Source organism: Haemorhous mexicanus, chromosome 4, assembly GCF_027477595.1.
Source record: "Haemorhous mexicanus isolate bHaeMex1 chromosome 4, bHaeMex1.pri, whole genome shotgun sequence".
NCBI classification, from domain to species: Eukaryota; Metazoa; Chordata; class Aves; order Passeriformes; family Fringillidae; genus Haemorhous; species Haemorhous mexicanus.
In genome coordinates this window covers 47,818,641-47,839,916 of record NC_082344.1, presented here as the reverse complement: position 1 = coordinate 47,839,916, position 21,276 = coordinate 47,818,641, and the positions used below count along the sequence as shown (strand labels likewise).

Below are 21,276 nucleotides of genomic sequence, written 5' to 3'. Positions count from 1 at the left end.
TGATTTTTCTTTTGAGGTAGAACCTACATTTCCTAGGTATCAAATAAACCTTTTCTGTATTTCTCTCAGCTTGTGTTCATTAGCCCTTCAACATAACAAAATGTAGATCTACAGAATTGAGTTTTACAGCAATATTTATAGCAATATCCATAATAATAACATATACTTAGTTACAACAATATTTATAGCAATATCCATAGTAATAACATATACTTAGTAATCTTCAATGAAGCAGTAGACCCAGCCTATCTTCCCCTGCTTCTACGCTCATGAGCTTCTGAATTGTTAATCCAGTTATTAATCCTAATTTATTGCACCAAATTTTAAAATCCAGAATGTCAGTGCTCTTGTCTAGTCAGATAAGGAGACATAGAGGAGAGAGAAGGCTTCTAAATTCACTGATTATTCAAGAAGCTTGGGGCATTGAATTTTCTGAATGAAATGTCATCTTAATGTACAGTTAGCTGGCATGAACTCAGTCCCAAGTAAAGATGGACTTAAGTTTGGTAATCTCTACACACATTTAATTTGAAGAGAGAGGGGTTTTTTAATATCTGATGCCTCAGACTAATATCTGTAACTATACTGTAATTGAAGCTTAATAGCAGTTATACTTAGTAGTGATATAAATTCTCTGTAAAGTGTATAAAAAGCCTCTCTGCTCACTTGTAAATCATTTTGTGAAGAAAAATCATGTTCTGCATTTTCTCCACTGACAATTTCCCACTTCTCACTGTAATTATCTTTATCTTGCTCAGTTTGGGCCAGCTGGCTTTCATCCATATTCTTATCTCTCCCAGGTACTCCTGCATCTGAATAATATAGCTATTTGTAGTGAGAAAGTGGCATGAAGAAAGGTGACACTGGGGTCTGTGTTGTTTCATAGGCTTTTGAGAAGGCTATGTGTAAGTCAAAGGAGAGTAAATAAGGTTTGTTGCTATGGGAATCAAAAGGTCTCTTTGGAGAGTAAAGTTATTTATCACAACTAGTTTTCTCTAGGACAGTGTATAATACTGTTTCTGTACTTGTTAATTTAGCAATTCCACCATCCTGTTGGAATATTGCAGTTATGACTAAATTCAGTTTTGGAGTTTGTTCTTAAATTACTAAGTGGAATTGGAAACCCTTAAGTTAGTTACCACTGTTGGAAAAATCAAGAGTTTTCAGTAGGAAAGCTCTTATTAATCAAATCATAATATATTAATGATTTGAATATGTTGGTAAAAGTGGAATCAATGCTTATAAGCATTACCTACTTTTAGTCAACCGTTCTTAATCAAGAACTTGAAACTAATTTTGCAGAATACAAAATAAATAGACTTTATGTACTTCAGGCTAGAAAATGGAAAGAAAAACATATTGCCATTATGCAGCAAGTCAATCAAGTGATTGAAACACTTGTCTTCAGTTTGTCTCTTTACCTGCATTTGTATTCCGGTTATTGTAAAGGTAAAGAGAAATGAGAAAGATTTTATTCTCATTTAAATGACTGCAAAATATATTTGATCAAAATTGAGGCTCGTATTTGTATACATGGAAACAGGTGAGGCAATTTAATTTGCAGTGATCTAAAATAAATAAAATTAATTTTATCATGAAAAATAAATAATAGCTTTAAACTATTAAAGCTTCTGGTTTTATTCTTTACCATATAAAAGATAATTTATTTAATGCTATCAGTGCAGAAGGAGCACGGGAATAGTTTTCAGTTGGCTGCAGTTCTTCAGAGAAGCATATTGGGTTGAGTTTCTGCAGTGAGGTTTTTGTTTTGGGTTTTTTCATTTAGTGAGGCCAACCAAGTGGGAATTGTGAAAAGACTTACAGATTGTAGGTTTTTTTAAATAGTTCTTTAGATATGGGTGAATGCAACCTAAGTCTAAGGTTTTGAAATGTTTTTGGAAGATGAAAGGCTGTAATTTACCATTTGATATCTTTTGAGTGTACTTGAGGGAAATTGTTTGAATGTACTCAGGGATTTAATTGCTTAAAAGACATAAGAAATCAGGGTATCTGCATTTCAGTATATTGTGTCCTGTAGTGGAGGATAACAATATTAAAAGACAAATAGTGATTACTTTTCTGAATTAGTTTGCTCACTTGAAGAGCAGAGCTGTCTTAATTGAAGGGCATGAAATATCTCTACCTCTATATACACTATGTCATCTTATTTCTCCCTGGAGAAGAATATGAGAATAAAGAGGAAGCTAGAGTACATGAAATGCAATCTTGAGAATCCTAAACTGATTATACTAAAGAACAGAAAAGTCTCTCTCATTTCTTTAGACTGGATGTTGAAAGGGATTTGTGTTGTTACTGCCTTGTGTTTTCCCTTGTTGTTGAGACATAAATACTCTTAATGAGTATTGCACCTTCCGTTTTTTACAAATCAGTATGTAAATTTGAAAAGAATATAGTGCATTTTAGAGAATGTAGATGTGAAATGCTTCTTCATGGTACATGGTTTATCATGATATTGAACTGTTGCATATTGTTCAAAATCTTTTCCCTGGTTTCTTCACTTAGAGTTTCTTTGTGTGTTACAAATTTATAGCCTCTTCAGTGAAGAAATAGAGTCAGACTTAAAGGACTCCTGAATGTGGCTTGCAGTTTTATACATGTAGATCTTTATAGAGCTGTATAAACAGTTTTCTGTACCTATGGTAGATCATGTTTTCTGTACCTATGGTAGATAATGTATTGTTATGGTGATAAATTATTACTGTTACATCTCCCAAATATTTGCTAGGTTTCTGTACCGTGCCTTGTTTTGTACTGTAACACTAGAGTCCTAATGTTGGTGGCTTAGTCCTAATGGGTGGTAGCTTGCCTAGGAAGAGCAGAGACTGCTCTCCTACTCTGTGCTTTTCATAAAGTCTTGTCTTTGTAAGAAAAATGAGAGCTTGGGCAGGGGGTAATCCATAAGCGGGTGCAGTAAGGAGACTAAATACATTACTTTTTAAATGTCTAATGTTGGCAGAAGCATGTTAATGCCAGGAGGACAGTATCATGTTGGGCTACTGTGGCTTATTCAAGAGCCTTATATTACTGAATTATTCTTCAGCTCTTCAGTGTATCAAGAGCTTTTTTTTCAAAGAAGTAAAATCAATGCATATATGCAATAGTTATAGGGCAGTGAAGTAGTAAAAAGAGTGGAATATTGTGCAATCACTACACACAGATGACAGTTACTTCTGTTTGGATTCCTCTTTACAGCTTTTGCTATTACAAATGGTCAAAATTAGTTGGCTTTCACTTCTACTAATTCTGGCTTTCAAAACCTTAGTTATTTATTAAGGAAAAAGTATTAGTACATATTCAGAGATTCCAGTCCTGCACAGAGACCACAATCCAATACATGAGGAACAGTCTTAAGAGAAGTAATCCAAATATTGCTTCATTATTTCAAAAATTTTTCTAATTCTGGTGCTTTAAATGTGTTTGGGCAACAACATTTAAGACGTAGCTATCTGCAACTTACAGAAAAGAATCATGTAAAGTACACCTAACTGATGTGATTGTGGAGCACAATTACATACTTACTTTTGAAATATGGAATAAGAGTATATGAACTACTGTACTTTAATTTCTTTGTAGTTTCATAGTAGAAGGGAAGCGAGATTGTGTACAAAGGGAGTTACATTTTATGGTTTACTTTAACTGATGAGATTTTTTTTTTCCTCACAAGTTTCTGGTTCTATTTTGCATACCTTTTTCCCCTTCATTACAGCTTTCATTACATCGTTCTGTTCGTTTAACTGCTTTCTACTAAATGCAATTAACAGCTGCTGCTATTTTGTGTGAAAATTGCATGGCAAAATTAATGTAATGGATTGCAATACTAAAATCTTCTTTAAGACTATATGAAGACTGTGAAATACAAACTGTTTTAATAGATAAGTCTATTATGATGATAGGCATTCTCAGATTATACTTCTGTATCTGATCCAATCATGGCCTTTAATTTTTTTTTACTCTAATATTTAAGCGTGCTGATGATATTACAAGCTCACTGTCAGATACTACACTGCTTGTACACTTTTTTGGCAAGAAAGGAAAAGCAGAACTGAACTTCGAAGATTTTTATAGGTGAGTCTCAACTTCATTAATTCCTTGCAAAAACTATTTGTATAATTTTTCTAATTAATGTGTACTGTTTTACTATACACATAGCTTATGCAGGTATGTTTGTATGGATTGTGTTCCTTTTGTGTGTGTTATATACACAAAGAGCAAAATAAAACAATAAGTGGCCCAATAATAAAAACTCCTCCTCCAATGCTGCTGCAAATTTTAGTTAGTTTGGGGTGGAAAGGTTATAGCCCAGCCCTGTCCTTGTTTAAGGACACAAACAGTAGAAATATAAAGTATGACACTTTCTTCATGTTTTGTTTGTGCTATAGATTTATGGATAACCTGCAAACTGAGGTTCTAGAGATAGAATTCCTTTCCTACTCTAATGGGATGAACACCATCAGTGAGGAAGACTTTGCTCATATTCTCTTGAGGTATACAAATGTGGAAAATACATCAAGTTACCTGGAAAACATGCGTGGCAGTATTCCTGAAGAAAAGGTAATTGCTTAGCAGTGGACCACAGCATGCAGTCCTAGTGTCATTAACATGAAAACATAGCTTTGTTGGACTGAATTACTTAGCACCAGGATTTTATTTTGATCATAAACTGTATGCCTGGTTTTTCAGGTTACTGGCTGAATAAAATGTAGAAGAGTAAATAGCATAGAATTATATTCCATAGGATTTAGCTAGTAGTATTATTGAAGTTTAGCTAGAACATAACAGATAGATAGAACAGGTTAAATTGCAAAAAACATAAGACAGTAAAAATAAAATTTTCTTGCAATGAATTATCAAAAAACCCTCTCCTTCTCTCCTTCTCTCCTTCTCTCCTTCTCTCCTTCTCTCCTTCTCTCATCTCCTTCTCTCCTTCTCTCCTCTCCTTCTCTCCTTCTTTCTCTCATTCCTTCTCTCCTTCCTTCCTTCCACTGCCACTGGAGTAGCATCTCCTCAGCAAAAACATCACATTTTATCTTATTGTTTTATAGTCTTATTAGTGAATTGCTTGTAATTATTGTTGGGTGTATGAGTTTTTTAATGACTGAACAGACAGAAATGATAATATAAACAGTAAAGGTCAGGAGGTAGATAGTCCTTAATTTGTTTAACAACAAATACATTGTCAAAAGTGTATCTTGAGAGAAATGTAGTAGCAACTATGCATCAGTGATAATCTATAGGATAATGTTAAAAGTAGCCCTCCAAACAAGAGATGTTTTGGATACACTTCTTCTGTTTGTGTTTACAGAAGATCAGAATAATCTGTCCTGGAAATCTAACTCTTTCAATAGCTATATCTTTTAATAGCATTGACAGCAGAGCTTTTAAAGAAAAGTAATAAATCAATTTGAACTGTTTGTTTACATTCTGTTTTTATTTGAGGAATGACGTTTTAATTTCAGTCTTCACAGTAAGTAAGATCAGTCAACTGACCTGATAGAGGCACACTCCAAAAATCAACAGTTTTCTTTTCAGATATCTGGATTATCTGATTCTTCCTGTGCTTGTACAGCAGTTAGGGCCACTGAGTGTTAAATATAGCTGGGAAAGCAGGGCAGTCTCTTTTGACCAGACTAGGTATCAGATGATGTGGTAAGATTGGGATCAGAGTTCCTGCTCAGTCACCCTTTCCAAGTTCCTGGTCTAGGCACTGAGGTGCTCAGATCAAACTGCTGTAGAAGGTCTGTGCAGCTTTCAATTTTCAGAGCCAAGACAGTGCAACAGAACTGCTATAACTGCATGGTTCCAGATGGAAATCTAAGAGAAAAAAAACAAAAAACCACTCACTTTGGGTCTTGTATAATAACAATAATGTAAGTATCACTTGGGAAACTGAAAAATAATGACAGTTGTAGTTATAGAGAAATACTTTGAATGTCAAAAGTGAAGTTAAGTAAATATACAGACACTTTCTTTTGAACACAAGGTAGTAATCTTTGAAGTTCATATCTAAGTCTTCCAATGTCATAGCAAGGATTCCACTGTAGTTTCCTTTTCTTGGTCTCTGGTGAGACCAACAGTTAAGGAAAACCTCCATGTAGAAAGCTTTGTCACTCAGTTACAAATTTGCTTTTATGCTGTGATCTGGCACTGGATGGGTGCCATATATTTGGGTATTTGAGGTATATCATATGCTATACCTCCATTGAGGGAAACAAGACATCCCTGTTTTTCATAACTTTGTATCACTGGCTTGGTAAATGCTGTCACTACATCTCTTATGCTGGCCACAGTCTTTTAAGAATAGGACTTTGACTCTTACTGCCATGGAGGTGGTGTTCATATGTTGTTCAAATGTTGTCATGTTTTTTTTGCTCTTGTCATAACACTATAATTTGAAAATTATAAAATTTGCTCTTTATTTCATGACTGAGATATGCTGCAATACTAATACTAACCAGAGGGTTCCATTCAGAAGAAAATTTAGTCAAGTGTGTAAAATAATATGTCCGTACTCTCACAGTTGGCAATGTTAACCTTTCATGGTGCTGTACAAAGATGCCCCTAAAGCAGCATGATGATCTTTTGTCATATTTTAATCATGTTAAAATGTTCAGCTGGCATGCTGCCTGCTCACAGGATGTCTTCCTCCTTTTACTAACTAGATGCCAAGTAGTGATTCATGTAAGCTGGCATCATGAATTACTACAGATATCAGCTCCTGAAGAAAGTCTGTGCATTTTTAGCAGCATTGGAACATTAATCTGCGTTTTCTTTGCTGTAGTAAAATAAAATCTGTCCATCTAAATGAAAAAGTTAACTTCCTTTTTTGTCATGGTTTAATCTCGGCCATTGACCAATCCGCATGCAGCCATTTGCTCACTTCCCCACCAGCAGGATCAGGGAGAGAATTGGAAGGGTAAAAGCCAGAAAACTTGAGGGATGAGAAGGAGCAGTTTATTAGGAAAAGCAAAAGTCATGCACACAAACAAAATTTTTGCAGTAGCCTGACCTATTACACTTATTTTTTGCCTTCAGAATTTTTACAGACAAATTGGTGCACATTAAGGACCTGTGAACCTAAAAATGTCAACTCAAGACTTGGGTAGATATTCTCTATGATTGCTGTTTTGCCATAGTACCTGAGGCTCCTGGCTGAGAAATGAAGTTTCACTGATCTGAGAATTTCACAAATGCATGGCAGAGTTATTCCAGTCCCATAGAGCTTTCAATCTAAGCACAGTGCAAGAACTAGAGCTTGGACACATAAACTAATAGTGTCAAATGTAATGAAACAAAAACACAGTATTGATAATATTAAATTCAGTTTTTAATGCAAAAATTTAAATAAGGTGGTAGTTCTACTTGTGTATATGAGGGTTTCCTCTAATTGTGAAGGATCTGCTTGTTTAAAAGAGCAACTCATGATGGAGTTGGGCCAAGCTCTCCAAAGAGTTTATAAATCTTAGCTAGTAGTTAGGTAGGATCACTTAAGCAGGGGTTTACATCTCAAGTGTGTGGAGACCTATTAAATTCTTCTGTTATAACAGTATTATGCTGCTCTCCACATTTTCCACAGTCCTTGCTGTTTACTATGGGTGAGCATCCAACCTCTGCCACCTTCTGACACAAACCTACATTTGCATGTTTCCTGTGTTCCACCATACTATAGACTATGTATATATTTGAGCAGAGATATAGATCAATAGTTTGAACATAAAGGCTCACAGGTCTACTATTGCCCTCAAGTATATTTTCCGAGACAAGTACTTAAATAGGATAAAAGAATAAAAGCAAATGGAAAAATAGCCAGGAATTATAGTTAAAGGAGTCCAGAGAGATCAAGGTTTGACACAGAATGCCATTCTATGTTCAGAATAGCTGAGACCAGGGGGAATTTGATATAGGCAATGGTCCTGGCTTAATTCAAAGTCTCATTTTCAGGTCTCTTTCAGAATTAATTTAGAGATAGTTTATCAGATGTTTGGATCTCTAAATAAGATGAGAAAAGAGCAGAACAAATATTACAAGGAATGAACATAAAACTTCTAAGAACACTTTCAGTGAAACTTTTAGAAGATAGTTTAAAGTCTGGTCAAAATGCAATTATTTTTTAAAAGCTGGACGAATCCTGCAGTACTTGCAAACCCTCAGATGAGGAGACGTGGGTGTCTAAATCTGGATATATGAAAATTTCACCCTCAAGTACTGGCTTAAGGTAGATCATTACATATATTTATTAATCCATTCAGTGTATTTATATGAGCACATTCACTCACACATATATAATAGTGGTTTTCAGTAGTAAACATACTCCAATGTTCATCCAAACCTAGATTTTTTTATTCTCAGTATTGACTGTCATATTGTAATAATCCTGGAATTCTTAAAAATTGCCCTCAGCAATGGAACAGTATTTTTGACTGCTCTGATGTGAATCACTGCCTTGTTGCAGTCACAGAGAGGAAAGACATACTGCATTCCTCAAGAAACTCCAGTTCTCTACTTTATTGGCTTTTACTAAAAATTCCTGTATTTTAAATGGGTGTGGTATCTGTTGTTAAATGAGGTTGATATATATAATTTTAAGGTTTGTTTATTCAGTTGTTATTACTACTGATAATTCTTAGAGTGCATATTGTTCTCCTGGTTTTTAGGGTATCACATTTGAAGAATTTAGATCATTTTTTCAATTCTTGAATAATCTAGAAGACTTCACAATTGCAATGCAAATGTATAATTTTGCAAGTCGTTCCATAGGTCAAGGTAAGTATCTGTATTTTTATAAAAATCCATTGATACCCATATAGAACATTGACAAAAATGCTTTTTTTTTTTTTAATTTCTTAGTTTGTTTTAATGTTTCCAGTAAGAGGCTAAAAATGCTAGGACTCCAGCTTTGAGAGGAAAAGGCTTGGTCATATCATACGAGATATCATGTGAAGTCATGTAAGTGGTGGACAAGCTGAATACAGAATAGCTGTCCATCAAATCCTACAATACAAGAGTTAAGAGGCACTTCATGACACCAGTGAGAGGTCAGATTAAAGTAAACATAAGCATTTCTTTACACAGTGAGCATCTGAAATTTGGCCTTCTACAAAGGCTGTAGAAGAAAACAGTGTCAGAAGGTCCGAAGAGAGATCAGAGAGATTTTTAACAAATCAGTGAGTGGGTACTTAAAGAACCAGGCATGTATGTACCTACTAAAATCCTTAATAAAACAGTTGTGATGCCTGGGGAACACAAGGTGAGCAATATGCAAAGTGATAAGAATTGTGTGCTCTCCTCAAGTAGCGTCTTCACGGGTCTGACCCCATAACACCAGTGTGGTCCTACCTCATGTGGCCTTACCAAGGGATTGTATTATTTTCTCTGTGTTCTATTTCTTAGGTTCTGTTTTGTGTCAAATAAGTAAACGCCATATATGTAATATAGGTTTATTTATAATATGATTTTATAATTTTGTAATTGCACATAGTACAGTATATGGACTGTTATCTTTTTTGTAAAATAATTGGCTCCAATTAAGCAGTGTCATTTTATATCAGTTAAGAACTACTTGGTTTAGAACTGTGAAATTCAATCCTCATTTTCACTTTTTCATATTTTTGAGTATTTAAATGTGAAAACTGAAGTTAAAAGTTTACTTATATTTCATAATATGCTGTTCACAAAGTACCCTTAAATTCATCTTTTAAATTTTGTTCCTGGTGTTCTCCTTATGCAGATGAATTCAAGCGTGCTGTGTATGTAGCCACAGGTGTGAAGCTCTCACCACATTTGGTGAACACAGTGTTCAAGATTTTTGATGTCGACAGAGACGACCAGTTGAGTTATAAAGAATTTATTGGCATTATGAAGGACAGACTCAATCGAGGGTTTAGGGTAAGGATTCTAATTTTTATAGTTATCTCAGTGGACTTTGCTACTTACCACTGCTCTAGCATCTGTAGCACCTGTAGATTTCAAACCAGCAGTGCATATGTTTAAAGACATTTATGACAGATATTTTAAGACATACATTTATACATTTATAGAAATACTGAAGCAATCTGTAAGATAAAATCCTTCTTAAATTCTTCTTTGGTGTTTTTTTATTAGAAAGCAATATTTAGAGAACATGATGTGCCTTCATAATATGCAAACCAAATAGGAGATGCGAAATCCCCTGTATACTGTCATTTCTTCTGTATTGTTTGATTAATAGATTAGCATTGAGAATTTTAACAATGGCAGCAATTACGTCTGTATTGCATGCAGAGAAAAGAGAATTTGTCTCTCTCAAGCTCAAGAAGTTTAGTTAACGGTCAGCTCTTCTAAAACATTATATAAAATACCAAGTGCTCATAATGACTGTAGCTTTAGAAGGTAGCTTTAATTTTCAAATAAAATTAGTGAAGTGGCGCTGAACAATGCTGTGTTCTAGTTCAGATCTGATTTTAATAATTAAACCCTGAATCTAATATTCAATTATAATAAGCTAGAGGGCAGGAACTTACTTGCAGTCATTTTTTTTTCTTCTTATGACAGGTGTTAACATTTTAAACTAAATGTAAAAATGTAAAGTGGTGTTCTAACTAACAACCTTATTACTTTATTGCTTAGACATAAACATTAAATTGTATTATGATTCCTAAAGTCACATTTCAATATGTTATTTCTGTAATTTTAGTTAATTTTAGTTAGCTTCCTAAATGTAATTTTAGAACTTTCTGTGGTGTTGAGTCTAATAGTTTACTTGTTATTTCTGTAATATTGTGATCAAACATAAAATGTGGATAACAACCTGTGTATTTGTAACAAACTTATTTCCTTGTTGGTCCTCAATTCCTTTTATTATAGTGTGGTAATGATGATTGTTTCACAGTTGTTTCAAGCTGTTCAGCTATATGTTTTAATTGTTTACTAATTGTAAATGTGCAGTGTATGTTAATTTAACCAGCAGTCTGCTTACTAAGTAATTCTTGTATTTATTACATGTTCCTATTTCACAAAATGCATGACAGAAATCACATATAATTTTAAGAATCTATATCATCATAAGCACTATTCAGTCTTATGTATGTATCTTGCTTTTCCCTGAACTGCTATAAAATATTCCAGTGGACTGTAAAAGAACTACAAAGAATAGCCAATTTACAGAAGAATAACACAGTCTTTCATAAATTATAATTCTAATTTTAGTTAAATATTAGACATCTGCTGGATTGGGCAACAATTGTGATTTGGTCCTGTAATTCAGTTAAATGCATTCCCTTCACTAATCAGTAATATTCCAAGACCATTACAGTAGTAAACTGAAAAATTACAATTTCCAGTAAGTTTTCATAAGTGTCACACAAACCAATTTCTTCCAAGAGTGGATAATAATAAAAATTCTAAAAAAATTTTACCTTCATTAAAAAAAAAAATTCTGCAAACATTTTGCCTTAATAAACACCCCCCACCCATTGCAGTCTTGGTTTAGAGTAAAAAGTAGAAAATGCCTAAGAACCTTTTTCCCAGAACAAATTGGTGGAAAGTGTCATTAATGGCTTCCTATTGTTTGTATGTTAAAAGTTGCAGAGTATTTAATGTGTCCAAAACAAGTAAAACTTTGCCCTCTTGATCCTACAATGTGGAGGGCTCAAATGTTGTCTTGTGCTAAATCAAAACTAACAAATTACTAACATTTTCCTTATCAATAAATGTGTTTTGAATCCATATGAAAATTCGGTCAGTTTCATTATACAGATAAAAAATCATAACAGCTTCAGCTTATTCAGTGTTTTGTAGCAAGAGAGAAATCTTGGCCATGAGAAATCTGAACCTCTTTACGAAGTATAAATCCCTGATTTTAATTTTAAGCATTCTACAATTAACGTCTGCCAATTAATGTAATGTCTGATTATCTCTCTAAAAAAATCCCAAAATAACAGTTTCAGTTAGGCCTGTGATTTGAAGTACAATTTTACAATTAATGTCTCGTACTTGCAATTCTACCTTTTTGAAAGTTATTTCACTAATTATGTTTGCCCAGAATCTTGAGGCCATTACAGGATTTGGTACTGGGGCCGTGTATTTTAGGAAAGGGCATTTTATGTTTATATAGTCAGATTAAAGGGAACCTATTTAAGAGCAAAGAGTCACCCAAGTCCAATGAAAATGCCATTCTGAAATATCAGGCAATATGTAGCAGGTTTGTCCTATTTAAAAGCTTAAAAACTTCAGGAGGGTCAGGTACTACCTCTCATAGGGACACAATAAATGTTCATTTTAAAACAAACTTTAGATACCATTTTGGAAAAGTAAATGTCTTGAAGACTTTGCCAAATGAAACTTCTCTCTCTGCAATTTTGTAGCTCAACCTGAAACCTTTTTTTTTAGTAGTTTGATGCAAACTCATATGTTAAGCTGCCATCAAGTGGTCAGTCAGAGTATTGCCGTAAACTTATTAAAAATGTTCGAACATGAAAAGCTTTTTTTTTTTTTTTTGCTCACTGTTTAGTTAAAATAATTATTTCCCTTTCTTTTTCAAATTTAAAAATATATAGGAAGATTTCCTTTCCTTTAAAAATTCCATTTTTAAACCAGAAGACTTGGAAATCAATGACTAAATGATAAACATTTTGCATAACACATACTGTACTGTATCTCCTAGCTATTTGTCAATTAAAGCCATTTTTTTGTATTTTCATGATACCGTTGTCTTATGCTTACCCCTGGCTGCCTTCACGTGTTGTCTGCATCTGCACACTTCTCCATCTTCTGCTCCACAGGGCTACAAACCTATACAGAGGTATACTACTTTCAAATCCTGCGTGAGGAAGGAGCTCTATAGCAGATAAATGACGGTATGTGTTAGCCACCAGTCTGAGTGTGCTGGCATGCCTGCAGGAATGGCTGAATGTTGAACTGTCACTGCTTTGTTTCCTGTTCCAAAACTCAGGAATAGGTTAGATGGCTGAAAGCATTGTAGTAGCTCGAGGCATCATGTTGTGTTTTTGACTGAAGCAATAGAATTTTATCCTGGAGTTGGTAATGACTGACTCACACTGTCACTGTTCTGTGAGCCAGTTGTGGTTTTGTATGTGTTTGAAATTAGGAAAAGTATTTTTTCTTAGTTTCTGTTGCTGTTTTCTGTCTGTCCCATTACCTCTTTTTAAGGAATTTCTCTGGTACCTATGGCTAATAAGTGTTTACCAAGGAAGATTGAAGAGGCAGATTTTTCTGACTTTTAGTGACTTGATTCTACTTTGATTTATACTGCTACATTCTTGAAAGCTATCATGTATTTTTGCCTCAATTAATGATGTACCAGCAATTTTGAAAAATCAGCATTGTGTCCACACACAAACACCATGGCCCTTTTCACATATCCACTACATGAAAGTCCATTTGTTCAGTTCAATTGTATACTGCAGATTTCAGTGTCAAAACTGGGGTGTGCATATGCTGTAGCCATGTTGTGAAACTGTTTGTCACACAGGGGACGTAGACCCTGCACTAGTAGACATTTCTCCTCTTCCATAAAGGAGGAGTTTGTTCCTTTGCAATTTAAGGAGTTTTCCTGTTTCCGTGTAAAGACTTTGCAGGAGTTGCTCTGAAGGCTGTTGGCTCCCAGATGTTTTTTTTACAAAGGGGAGGAGCAAAGAGATGTACACCATGACAAGCAAGGCCCCATGGCCAGTGGTCTGCTCTGAGTGACCCTGTGAGGAGTCCAGCACATCTCATCCTCCTGAGCCAGGAGGGTTTGACTGTCATTCCCTTGCTGGCTTTAATTCTGAGGCACAATATAAAGCTGAGGCTTTTTGTTCAATGCAATACCCTAAGCATTGTACTACTATGTGAGGGACAGAAGAGGAAATTTGATGTTAACAGAGCATCTGGTTTCTCCACATTACTAATGGGAAATTTAAATGACTAATAAAGTAGTTTAAACTTTTTTAAATTTAATATTTCAGTAATCCAAGTCACTAGTCACATGAGAGGAAGCCATGGCTTTAGTTAATCTTATGTAACTTTATATATTTGGAACTTTTGACTTTCAAGGATTCCTTTCTTCTTTTCCCATGTATTTTTAAAAATAGTTATTAGGAGTACTTTGTCTTTTTGTCAAAACCCATATTGTAGTTTCACGTTAAGTATTATTTAAACTGTAAACTTTTCAAGATGTGGAACAGCTCTTACAGGAAGTTGGCAAAATGCTACACAGTCATGATCCTTCCCTAATAATTTCAGTGAAGGGTTTGTGACAAAGTGGAAGAAAATGCAGTGACACAAAGGAATCCACTATCTAATCAATAAACCTAATAAAATTATTTTGGTGACAGAAAGAGAGACTGGTAAAAGTATCAAGTATACATACATCAACACCTTGTCAGATCTAAATTCAGGCACTAAATTAATTACTTCATATGCTGAGATGATGTAAACTGGGGGAAAATGTGCTGTGGAGATTTATAAAGGGAGATGTTGTTCATTCTGTATAAAGTCATTCTCAAAAAAAAAAAAAATTGAATTATAGTACATCTACACTACCCATTTGGAGGCAGAAGAAATCAGGTTAGTTTTCAGAGCATGGAGTTGCCTACAGTCAACTTCACTGAGTTAATGCAGAAGCTTCTAGTTATTTACCTTGCTCTTCTTCCCACCTGGAGCTCCTGGATGTAACAAAAATTCTCATTGTATCCAAGCTTGCTTGAGTAGTAGGTCTGTATCAAATACCTGTTGCCTGTGCACTGAAGAATACAATGTAAGCCTTGTATATATAAAATTCTCTCTTCCCTGCTGCCACATAAGTTTGCTACTGCTCTTCACTTGAGCGACTGCTTCTTGTCTCTTACCATGAGTCAGAATCACAGAATTGTTAAGGTCAGAAAAGACCTCTGAGATCAAGCCCAGGCATTACAGTGATGTAACCAGCTGTTGGCTCTTAAGAGTTCCTTTTTGTGCAAAACATTGTATAACTCATAATATTTCTTCAGATTTTTTGTAAACTTCTACTAATGGAAATGGAACCTTTAGCCGAGGCATGTGAAGTGATTTGGCAAAAGTACTGTGGAGTAGAATAGAGGTAGTTCTGTCTTTGCCATACATTGTGGAGTGAAAGTGGATTTTGCAGAATTCTAAAAATCATTTTCCATTTAGTTTATAAATTTAAAAGATAATAAAAATGGAATCATTGGAGATTTGAAATTGAGCAATTTCAGTAGGTAATTAAATTTCAGTCTGATGTCCAAAGAAGCACATAAATGTACATAAAATACAAAAATCAGCTGCAGCTACATCCCACAGTTAGGTGCAGTACAACTACTATTAATTTTACTTTTTTTCCAAATATAAATGTACAGTTCCTTGTACTTTGAAACACTGTGCTTTTCTATGGTAAATGTAGAACTCTGGTGAAGGAGATTAAGATACTTGGCAGGCTTACCATAGATTGTACCCCACTGTGAATCTGCACTCTGACAAGCAATAAACAGCACATTGTGCTGTACATCACATATCTCTAAAATGCACTAATGCCATTACTCCACAGTGTAAAGAATGTTGTACCCTTCTAACAAATACTGCAGATTTCTCCTTGGGGAGCATCTGTACAAGCTGTGTGTGGAGCCTGCAGGGCACACAGCCTGACTCGGCATTGCAGGTACTGCTTTGCATACGCTGCAGGGAGAGCTGAAAAAACTCCTTTGTAGAGAACTGCCTGACAGAGCACACAGAGGAGAGCTCTGCTTTGAATGTCTTGTGGAAGGATTATCTAGGAAAGTTCTGACAAAGCCCTTTCAAAGTTAATTTCCAAAAAGGGATGCTAGAGACCAACTTAGGAAGGGATTCAAGTCCATCTAAAATACTGTTTGCTTAACTATTCATATGCTCAGTAACTGTAATAGATACTTAGGCCATAACTGTGACTTTATTGACTACTGAAGTAATGAAAGTAATTATTACATCACAAATGTAAATCTAGAAGTTCATTTCTATGTACTAGTAATTTTCTGAGAATCTTAAGATTTTTTTTAATTGAAATAATTGATTTCTAGATGTTCTGAATATTGTGGGTTTTCAAAATTTCTGACTACAAGCTTTTAGGAGGTAATGGTTAAAAGCTAAAAATAGTACCTTGAGACTGAGTGAGGAAGGAAATTTATTTTGAAAAAGACATTAAAAACTGAAGCATGGATTCAGAACCTCATTTCTAGCCATTTCAACTATAAATTGCTTTCTTCTGAAAACACTTCATCCTGTCAAGTGAAATTAAATTTTTCCTGTAGCTAATCTTTAAAGCTTTTTATTTCTATACTTTCCTAGTACACAGCAATACATCTAGTGAAATGAATACATCTAGTGTAAAAGACAGCTTTTAAAAAATTAAAGAGGCTGTTGCTTACTGTTTGAAGAGACTTTTGCTTACCTCTTCTCTAAAGCACAGAGGTGAGAAGTGTGTGATTAGGCACACCTTCCTGGCTCATCTTACAAAAGTAATTGGAAATTGCAGAACTTGGGCTTTTTATCCTAACCTGACAAGAAGCTTAAAAATGTACCTGGATACAGTGGGAAGAGAATGTTCCAGTGAAACATGAAAGGACTGCAAAACATGTGGACAAGCTGTTCCTTCTGAGCATTTGGTACACTGAGAGTAGATAGAACAACAGTGCATACATTAGAAATAAGTAGATGAACAGTCAGTGTATTTCAGCATTTCTTTTAATGACTTTCATTAACTTGTTTCATAAAATAAAAAATAAATGCATATCTTAAAGTACAGGTTAATAAAATGAATATGCTTTTGTTAAATAATGCACTGCAATTTGCAAGTTATGTATTTTTTTCATGAGATTGACTATAAATATCAGCTAAATGATGCATTCATGTAAGTATGGTTTCTAATATTTCATTTAATGTCATCATATACTACTGTGGATTAAATTGTGTGCTGAATATCTACAAATTCTTTATAAACTTTTGTGCTTTTTTACTAAACAAGATGAGGAATAAGAATAAACAGATGTAGGCTTCAGTGTCCAGCGGTGGATTTTAATGTACTGCAGTGCGGCAATTTCTTTAACATCTTCACTCAGTTCAACCAAAACAAGTTATTGGACAGTCTCACCATGTGTCCAGGTTTTAGCCTAGAATGAGTTAATTTTCTTCCTAGTATCTGCTACAGTGCTGTGTTTTAAATACAGGATGAGAATACTGTTGATGACACCCTGATGTCCTGGTTGCTATGAGCAGTGGTTACACAGAGTCAAGGACTTCTCAGCTCCTCACCCACCCCACCTGCAAGGAGGCTGGGTGTGCACAAGGAGTTGGGAGGGGACACAGCCAGGACAACTGACCCCAACTGACCCCACACACCATGTGGCTTATGCTCAGCATATAAACTAGGAGGAAAGTGGTTACCCCGGTTGCTCTAATTCTTAGTATCTCTCCATCTGTGTTTTACACTTACTGTGAAAATAGACTTGTGGAGTTAGGAACGGTGGAAGAAATAATGAGATCCAGTGATAAATACAGAGAGTATAGAGCACAGAACAGTGAATCTCCCAGACCAGCCCTTGGCCAGTTTTCCTCTCCATTTAATGGATAACTATTTATGTTGCAGAACTTAAATTTAGGAGTAAGTTAATCTAATATTAGAAACTTTCATGTCATCTGCCCATATGGTATTTGGCTTTTAGTGCCTCAGTTTAATGAACATCAGTAATTTTCTGTGCTTTTTGTTTGGTGTCATAGGTGGACTTTTTAGTACAGTGTCAATACAAAGAAGCAAGGAATGAAACTAGAGAGGGAGCTGGGCATACCTGAATAAAGAAAAACTATTTTCTTGCATCTTTTACTATAAATAGGCTATTTGTTGAATGCTAATTGTGTGCTGTGAGGTGAGGATGCCTTTTGAATACTTAACCTATGTACGGATTTATAACTCTCATTTTACATACATAAATTTGATCTCTCACTATTTTAATATTAAAACATCTATCTAGTATGTATCAGTATGAATAAAATTTAAGGTAGAATTAATGAATTTAGTGAATGGTATCTTTTTTCCAATTGTATGTTTTTTACTTTTCACAGGAGACTCCAAAGTATGGTTGGAAGGATTATTACTCCTGTGTGATGACTGTAACCAGTGAGCATCTCAGAGATCTATGGAAGCAATTTCGGAGACGAGATATGCTGAGATAAAGGAAGAAAGCAGGATTATCTGCACTGGCTAAAATTATTTATTCCCGTGAATTCTTAATGAAGAACAAACTAACCCAGGTGAATGGTGAATCTTCCAGCTGCAGTAGAAAACACAGAACTTCTTTTCCACTTAGTGTAGTGAACATCAACTCTTAAAACTGCTTTTCAGTATGTATTTTATTTAATTGATGAACTAACTATGCCACGTGAGTGGAAGAAGCCTTCTTTTGTAAGAACATCTTTTGAATATTATTTTTTATTATTTTGAGATAAATTTGTGATTTAAAAGGAAGGAAAAATAAGTCTTACACCTGGGCAGGAAGATGTTTGGCAGTGAAGAGAAACTGCCTGCATCAGCTTAGACTGTGAATTCACTTTCAGATGAGCACTATTAAAAGTTTGTGCTAAACTGAAAATGAGACTACATTAAGTCACATAACAATTACACATGAGTTGAATGGACAAATTAAAGTCTTAGAGGCTGTTATTTTACAAGGAGTAAAGCTGTTACAGTTATAATGTGAATGATAGGTATTTACCTAGGAAAAGTACTGTATGAACTACAATGTTCAGATTCTCCAAGTCTTATAATTTTGTTTATGAATTTATCCTTTAAAAAATAGTACAGATTTTAAGATGTCTTACAAGCAGTGTGTCAAAGACAAGTCAAAATGTTCAAATTCATGTAGCACACACTTTGTAATATTTATTATAAATTTTATTGCCATACACTGGTATGTTTCTGGTAGCGTCCAAATTCTTGTGTTTCTTGTGAGTAGTGCACTTTTACATGAAGTGGCACTGAATAGAAATTATAGTTGTCTAATTTGCTACTCTGGAATGCTGTATCTGAAAACTAGATAAATAGCTTGTGTTTGTGTCAAACAAAAAACAAAACAAAACATGAATGCATGTACAGTACAGAACAACACTAAGTAATATTTGAATACTACTTGTTTGCTATTCAGCAGCAGCATATTTCCTTACTCCCTATTAACATTATTGTTAGGTAGTAGGAATTAAATCCACACAAACAAGAACAAATATTTTTTACACCCTTCTTGAAAAGATTTACTGGATATTGAATAAATCTGTATCTGTTTAGGAAAAGACTGTGCCGTTAAATAATTCCAGCTGAATACGCACACAGTTGAACTAATGTCAATAAATTGTCATCAGAAGCAGAAATATTTGGTAATCAGACAATCAAAACAGGACTAAAATAATGCTTTTAGATATATTACTACTCCGAATAATGAAATAAAACTTTATACAATTTTATTCAGTGCACATGTTGCTCAATTACCATCTTAAATGCCATGTGAATAGATGTATGGTGTCTGTGTAACAGTGCACCTAAGTTTTGAAATGCTTAATTTATAGTAACATATATTTCTGGTAGAAAAACCAAAACAAAATGAGAAGGAATCCTTTTTTAAGAAATTCCACACTGAGAATTGTAGAAAAAAAAAATGTGCTAAATGTGGCTTTAATCTGAAAAAAAACCTCAAAACCCAGGCCAGTTCAGAAAACTATCAAAGGATGTTAATACTTTTTATGATAAATAAATTCAAAATTTCCACCTTGGTGTCCTTAAACTATTGACAGCAAGAAATAAATCCAGTAAATTGAGATAAAGGTTCTTGAATTGACACAGCAGAACAGAGGTAAGCTGCAGTCCCTGTGTGATCATTTAGGGAATCAGCTGTATTCCATGTATTGTCTCGGTACGCAAAAGGTCTCACTGCTTCTTGTCAGCATATGCAAAACCCAGTTTGTTACTTCAGTGGTGAAGGACAAAGAAGAGAGAAAAAAACATTGGGAGTCACGGAAGGGGTTCCCATCCTTCCTTTTCATTCATGACTGCCACTCACAGTGACCTCCCCTTGGAGGAAGCAGCTGTACCATCATCATTTTGCTGCTCCACTGCCCTAGGCAATAGTGCACTTTGCTTTTATGGCTGGCTTGAAGCAATTTTTGCATTTTTCTATATATTTCTTATCTATAGTTACTTAATATTAAATAGAATGTGAAAGTGTCAGATTAGTTTTTAAGACTATTTTTTCTTCATGTTTAATAAAATTATTTAATATAAATATGAATATATACGTATAATATTCTTGTTTATTTCAAAATAAATGCACTTGAAACTAATTTTCTTTGCAGTGTGTATAATTCAAATTCTTATGTCATAATGATCTGGGGTTTTTTTGGTAACATGAATGTGTAAGCACTTTGAATTAGAGCATCTTGCCATGACAAAAAAATAGACTTGTTTTCTTCTTTTAGTCATCTCTTTAGATAGCTTTGCTTTTCAGCCACAGAATTCTGCATAGAAGACCTGAAAATGCAAGGACAGGTGAAAGCAAGTAATGGCAGTATGGCATATGCCATCTGCTGTAGAGGCACCCCTCGGATAAGCAACAGTCACTGGGCTCAATAAAACCTTATTAAAAATCTGTAAAATCCCTGGCAGCACAGAAGATGTGCATGCTGCAACTAAATTGTGTGAAAAGTTGTGTAAATTAAGGCTTTGTTTAAAAGCAGCTTTTGTTCTCCTCTGTAAGTTGATAAAACTGTAATAATGCAAGTAAATATTCTGAGGATGCTTAGGAACTGGCCACAGATGCCCAGACCAGCTCAGATAAAATGAGAACTGGCAACCTCGGCTTTGGGTAGCCTTGTGGTACTACCCAGCTTTTGCCTGATCTGTGGTGAACCCCTAGCTCCTGGCAGAATATCCTACAGTGTAGGCTGCTCCCTGATAATCTGCTGGTGTTTAAGATCCCAGTGGCAGTTTCCCTCCTTGCACATTTTAGCAGTAAGTGGATACAGACTCCTTCAACTGTAGATTCTAAACTTTGTATGACATAGAACATTATCAGGCTGAAGGGAAAAACCCCAAAGTATTGAGCAATAAATAACTCAGCATTTTGTTTGTCACACTGCCTGGTTTCTGTAGTTATTTGATCTCTTCTTTTCCACCTAAATATCAGGATATAAATGCATTAAAGTAAAAGGGGGAAAAATGATAAAGAAATTTTTCAATTTGATGCACCATTGTGTGATATGATGGTAATTACC

The 21,276-nt window shown here is 34.7% G+C and overlaps 1 protein-coding gene across 8 annotated transcripts in view; it reads left to right on the top strand.

Annotated features, from left to right (window-relative positions):
* MICU3 (mitochondrial calcium uptake family member 3) overlaps window positions 1–20,346 on the top strand; it is a 52,444-nt gene extending 32,098 nt beyond the window's left edge. For 4 of the 8 annotated variants that reach the window (XM_059844748.1, XM_059844744.1, XM_059844747.1 and 1 more), the window contains 6 exons: window positions 3,986–4,086; window positions 4,401–4,572; window positions 8,673–8,781; window positions 9,746–9,903; window positions 12,777–12,851; window positions 18,082–20,346. In XM_059844748.1, the coding sequence (XP_059700731.1) occupies window positions 3,986–4,086; window positions 4,401–4,572; window positions 8,673–8,781; window positions 9,746–9,903; window positions 12,777–12,845 (609 nt within the window). In that variant the 3' untranslated portion in view covers window positions 12,846–12,851; window positions 18,082–20,346. The remainder of the gene's footprint in view (window positions 1–3,985; window positions 4,087–4,400; window positions 4,573–8,672; window positions 8,782–9,745; window positions 9,904–12,776; window positions 12,852–18,081) is intronic. The other 4 variants (XM_059844746.1, XM_059844742.1, XM_059844745.1 and 1 more) reach the window with 1 other exon arrangement.
* Window positions 20,347–21,276: the final 930 nt, after the last annotated feature.